This window comes from Pinus tabuliformis, chromosome Q, assembly GCF_031772625.1.
Source record: "Pinus tabuliformis cultivar Carrire ecotype Pingquan chromosome Q, CPIR1, whole genome shotgun sequence".
Classification (NCBI taxonomy): Eukaryota; Viridiplantae; Streptophyta; class Pinopsida; order Pinales; family Pinaceae; genus Pinus; species Pinus tabuliformis.
Window position 1 is genome coordinate 1,013,348,533 of NC_142296.1, and position 6,064 is coordinate 1,013,354,596.

A 6,064-nucleotide genomic window follows, 5' to 3' on the forward strand; every position below is an offset into this window, starting at 1 on the left:
CAATGATATCCCAAAACAATATCCACATCATCCATAACTACAACCTGGAAATATAATTGCAACACATATTTATCCATGGTAATATTCAAACATTGAAAAATTTAAACACCTTTTCCCTTAATTTGTCTGCGTTCAATATGCTTTGTGGGAACTTTCATTCGTTTTATCCAAATTAACATTGATGAAATTATGCATGCTAGTAAGTATTATAAAAATAATAACATTTTCTTGTTAAATACATCTATGAATCTATAATAGGAAACTTTTATATGGAAACAAACCCCTAGTTCTCTTTATATCCTTCTTAGTGTCATGAGACTATTTATTTCAATATATCCTTTCATATTCTTCATATGGATTTTTTATTATTTCTAACCAAAAACACAAGTCACACCATAAGTGCATTATATCTTAAATGAATGAACATATTCCCTTGGATATTTTAACTCCATTCATTTTATATATTTTTCAACATGATGTAATCAAATCTCCCTATAAATTACACATTTCCAAAAGTAGAACTAGGCTTCGAAAGAATTAACTTACTCTTCAATGTAATTATTTTTTGTAACTAAGGTTTGAAGTGATGAATGTAAAATGGTTATAAATTTTGTGATATTTATCTAATTATATATTATGATAAAAGGTATGAAATACCATAGCCACTTTGCATCGATTAGCACTAGTTTCACTAAAAAAATTTGAGCACTCTATCCAAAGATATCTAATTTGCAAACTATGTGCCTATCTAACTCGCAAATTTCTAAAGTAACGCAATTTAAATAATCTATAACTCCACTTTTTAAAGTATGATTTGAATGATTTGTTTAGAGAGTAGGTGCTTTTTTGGAGAACCCAAATCTACTATTGTTTTCTTCAAATTCTATATAAAAGTTTCAGAAATCAATATTCATTCAAAATCTACTATAAAAATGTTATATACACTTTTTTGGCCAAGAAAAAATTCTGATATCACTAGTAAACCTTAATATATAAAATATAAAAGAGAAAACACTAACTTTAATGATATCAAATGCATTCACTTCATAAACTAGAAAACACTATATATCAAATGCATTCACTTCATAAACTAGAAAACACTATATAGAACCATTAAAGTCACATAACACTATCAATTACTACTTATGGAAGGAATGACTCCAAGCCATATTTAATATAAGAATCAATACCTAATTATACCATACAATGATACTCACATGTAATTTTATTATAATAACATGGGTACCTAAGGTATCTCCTCTCTTAGCCACCGCAGAGCTTATTAGAAATGTTTTTCTTTTGTGGTCAGATTTTTGGGAGATTTGGAACTTTTTAAGACCTTTATGAAAGCTTGACTCGTGTGCTTCATTTGTTTGTTTATGAGCTTCTAGAAGTTCAATGATAAATAGAAAACTTGTAGAAAATCCTAAGTATTTAAGGCCCAAGATCCTAAAATCTAATGAATTATAAATTAAAAATCGATTAAATTTACTAATTATATATTTTTTTAATTTTTTAAAATTGTATAAATTAGAAAAACTTACTCCTCTTGGTTTGTTCACCATCCAAATATAAACTACTAACTATAAACTACTAAAATCTTTATATAAATAAATATGAATCTTTTTACATTGATACTATAATATAAAACAATTCTGCTTCATATATTAAATAATTATAGTCAGTGCATATTATTCTTATAGATTGATTACAGTGATTTAGTATATACACTACATCAAACTCAAAGAATGAAATTTTACTATGATTAAGCAAAAAAACCAAAGAAAAGAATAATAAAATTAGGTAGAACACTGCTACACTGCATCTTTAGTAGCAGCAGTTCCCCAACAGCTAAAAATGCCTGCCATTCCATTCAGTATGGGCAGTTGGATAAGTGTGAAACGTAACCATTTAATTTCAAAGTCAAATAACAAGTCAATAAAAAATAATGAATTGAATTGGAAGTGGAGGGTTATCATTTATTTTTCTAATTCGTTGACGCGAAGTGGAGGGTTATCATTTATTTTTCTAATTCCTTGACGCGACACTTCATTCATTCGCTCCAATCCTGCAGTGTGACTGCACGAGCAAGGAAAACACGTGTCCTCCCTACAGACTTTTCATTCTGACATGGTGGGGAGAGAGAGAATCCACAACTTGATCTGCTCTGCTTTACGAGCCACCCAAACCAACTCCCATCTCGTTCTTTCTAAAAGAGCAAGCTTTGTACACATTAAATTCAATTTCAATTTCAATTTCATACATACAGAAGCCGGATTGGCCCGTGGAAGTCTATCTTTTGGGGATGTCCAAATAGTTTCAGAATTCTAATTCCAGTTCTGTTCTAATTCAGGGTTTCTGCTATTGAAAGGAAGCCAAGCCTTGCCTTTTCAGAGCAACTTCGTCCATTTAGCAATCCTCGCCAATTTGATCATTCCCAATTCCCATTTGCTGCCAGGCCATTGCTTCTTGTGTCTCAATGATCTAACTCCATCAATTTCATAGCGGCCTGTATCCCATTTTCATCAGAAACCTTTACATACCTTTGCTAGTTCCAAGATCATGAATTTGGATACTTATATTTTATATTCTGCTACTTCTTGCAAACGGGCAACTCTTATCTTCCATTTGATTGGGTTACTATTCATTAGCAGTTTTCCTTCGGTTATATCAGAGGTGCGGTCATATACATGTAATAATGCTTCTACTTACGCTGATGGAAGTACATTTTCCAGCAATTTGAATAGGGTAATGGGTAATCTAGTGGAGAATACACCTCAAACAGGGTTCAACACTTCTTCGTATGGACAAAGTCCCAACAGAATCTATGGCCTCCTCCAGTGTACAGGTAACATATCTAAACAAAACTGTTCAATCTGCTCACAGCAAGCAAACGATAGTGTTCTACAACTTTGCGGAAACGATGTCGGCGGTCGAGTATGGATGGATAACTGCTTCGTGCGATACGAGAACTTCAACTTCATTTCGCAGGTAGAAGCCGATGGGACTTTACTGGAGAATGTAAACGATATTAATACTGGCAATCTAAAGAGTTTTAGGGCCACTACATTAGGTCTCCTTACGAACCTGTCATATAAGGCTTACAAATCCGCAAATAAAGGTTTTTCTGAAGGATCAGCTGCATATTCTATTGGCACCGTTTACGGTCTAGTTCAGTGTTGGAGAGATCTATCCGTGGCGGACTGCAAATCTTGTTTGCAATCCGCAATTAATGGCGTCTACGACTGTTGTTCTATGAAGCAAGGAGCTCAAGCACTGTTTGGAAGCTGCACAGTCCGATATGAAATATACCCCTTCTTTGACGGCAGTTCTGGAGGGAGTAGTGGCAGTACTAGTCCTCCTCCACCCTCAGCCTCCTCTGGGCCAAACCCTCCCACTGGAGCTGCCCACAATCCGGCTAATGGAACTTCGCCCACCACGTCAAGTAATCTCTCTCTGCTGCATCTAATTTTATGATTTGCCCCTTTCTGGGATTATACAGTTTGATTGTAGTTTCAACTTCTGTAAATAACATTACATTATCTACTGCACAGAAAATTCCTCTTCAAAAACATTACCCATAATATTGGGGATCGTGGGAGGCGTACTTCTAGCGTTAATGGTCTGTTTGTTTGCCATATGGAGGAAATTGAGATCTGCCATTTCACGAAGGCCAGCAACCCAGAACGAAGGTAGAATCTACAGTTTTTGCCTCTGTTTCGCACGACCAAACTTATGTTATCTCATGAAATTAGATTCTTATTCACTTTTATTTTTTTGTCTACACAGAAAGACAAGAGAATGATCCAGAATCTACGCTACTGAAGCAGGAGCAAATTCTGTTCACCTTAGAGCTTCTCATAGAAGCAACTGATAATTTTGCTGAAAACATGAAGCTTGGAGAGGGAGGGTTTGGTCCTGTATACAAGGTATGTATGCACTTACTATTTTTTTTCAATAAATGATATTGCATGACTTGAAGACGAAGAGGGTTTTTTCCATGGGTTGTTGATGGGGTTAATTCTTTCAGGGAATAACCAGAGACGGACAAGAAATAGCAGTGAAGAAGTTGTCTGTAAGGTCTGGACAGGGCAAACGAGAGTTTATGAATGAAGTGAAGCTTGTGGCCAATGTTCAACACCGAAATCTGGTAAAGCTGCTTGGCTGTTGTGCCGAGGGACCAGAAAGGTTGCTTGTCTACGAGTATTTCCCGAACAAGAGCCTTGACACCTTTCTGTTTGGTAGGTCATTTTGGAATTTTTTTGGTTCAGGGAAAGATGATAAATCTTTCAAAAATTTAATGGGATTGATTATTTAAAAGCTTTGAAATTTGGTATCCTTGAAATACGAATACAGATCCAGAGAAGAAGAGACATCTTGATTGGCAAAAACGCTATAACATCATAATGGGAATAGCTCGTGGTCTTCTTTATCTTCACGAGGATTCACAGTTGCGTATCATTCATAGAGACATTAAAGCAAACAACATTTTGCTTGATGAGGGATTGAATCCGAAGATTGCAGACTTTGGGTTAGCAAGACTCTTTCCTGAAGACGAGACTCATATCGAAACAAGAGTTGCTGGGACATAGTAGGAATATCTCCCTCTACCCTTCCCTAATTCACAATTAATTCAATTTATGAACCGTTCACATTTATGCAATCATGGATTTAGGCACACTAACCCCCCTCTTATTTGGAGAAATTTTCGTTTGGAGTATGTAGCGGTTACATGGCGCCAGAGTATGCAATGCGAGGGCAACTATCCGTAAAGGTTGATGTCTATAGTTTTGGAGTGCTAGTCCTTGAAATAGTGAGTGGAAAGAAAACCAGTGATACAAACCTTCCCGATGAAATGCAAAGCCTCTTAGAATGGGTAAGACTTCATTTTAGGAAAACTTTTTCGTTTGAGTAACCATCGCTTGACATAATGAAGATGTTAACTGATTATGCATTTGCTATGATGTGACGCAGGCATGGATATCATACAAGCGAGGGTGTCTTCCGAATATGATAGATTCGACACTGGCAGAAACAATGAGGCTGGAGCAAGCTTTAAGATGCATCCAGGTTGGGCTTCTATGCACGCAAGCTGATGCAGGCCTCCGTCCAATTATGTCTACTGTTATATTGATGATCTCCAGCGCTTCTGTGACATTAGCAAATCCAACAAAGCCCGCATTTGTGAAAAGTAGTGACAGCTCCCGTGGAGGATCCACAGCCACCAGCTCTAGCAGTAACATTCACCAGTCACGGTCCTCTGCTACCGCATCATCTGTGTCGTCTGCCTCTACACAGAGTCCTTTGGTTCCTTCCATAAATGATGTCACCATTAGTGAATTGGACGCTAGGTAGGCAGGGAAACTTCTTAGTTCATTTTAAATAACGCGTACTGTAAGGAGGGGATGTTTTGGTTCAGAAAATACATTTTCTGAAATTTTTGGTAGAATTTTGACAAAATTTGGCATTTTTGTTTTGTTTTTGTCAGAAATCTAGTTTCAATTATCAAACTCCAAAGATTTTGTGTCCCTTCAGTACTCGAGATTTTTATAGTAAGGAACCCGCTTCCACCCTAAAAACGATTTAAACAGGGTGAATAGATTTGTACCATAAATAACTGCTTTTGCCTCGGTAGACAACGATCGCCTTGTAAATAAAGTGGATTTCAGAAGATAACAGTTCATTGATTATAAGCCATGCTGGTAGCTCTCTTTCATCCCCCACTCTTCCAAGAATATTAAGTTAAGTGAGTCATGCATGGTAGCTGGTACTGATCAGTGAGCACACTCACTGAATATATTCTATGCTCGATGAATGAAATAACTCCAAGGTCGATGGACGCTGCAGAGATGCATAATGCCGTGATTCCATTCACATGGTGGAGCATTAAATAGGAGTATTTTATAGAAGTTAGAAATTAGTTTTGAAAATGGTGGAAATTTTGGTAGTTTTTTTTTTTTAAGTAAGAAATTTTGGAAAATTTTGGTTATATCTGTCAAATTTCCATCATAAACAAATAATTCAAACACAATTCAAACAATCATGATCAATTTTTTTTTACTAA

General features: G+C 35.9%; 1 protein-coding gene across 1 annotated transcript; it reads left to right on the top strand.

Moving 5' to 3' along the window:
* The first annotated feature begins 2,232 nt into the window (after positions 1 to 2,232).
* On the top strand, positions 2,233 to 5,644 carry LOC149222933 (cysteine-rich receptor-like protein kinase 15). The gene is made up of 7 exons (XM_089385675.1): positions 2,233 to 3,445; positions 3,555 to 3,692; positions 3,790 to 3,929; positions 4,031 to 4,241; positions 4,357 to 4,591; positions 4,726 to 4,876; positions 4,975 to 5,644. The coding sequence occupies exons 1-7, from the start codon at positions 2,563 to 2,565 to the stop codon at positions 5,353 to 5,355; spliced, it is 2,139 nt and encodes a 712-aa protein (XP_089241801.1). The 5' UTR covers positions 2,233 to 2,562; the 3' UTR covers positions 5,356 to 5,644.
* Positions 5,645 to 6,064: the final 420 nt, after the last annotated feature.

Excerpts from the sequence above, each read along its gene's own strand:
- LOC149222933 (XM_089385675.1), top strand. The coding sequence starts at position 2,563 with ATGAATTTGGATACTTATATTTTATATTCTGCTACTTCTTGCAAACGG. Across the intron at positions 4,242-4,356 it reads CCTTGACACCTTTCTGTTTG|ATCCAGAGAAGAAGAGACAT; the intron begins GTAGGTCATTTT and ends ATACGAATACAG. Across the intron at positions 4,592-4,725 it reads ACAAGAGTTGCTGGGACATA|CGGTTACATGGCGCCAGAGT; the intron begins GTAGGAATATCT and ends TGGAGTATGTAG.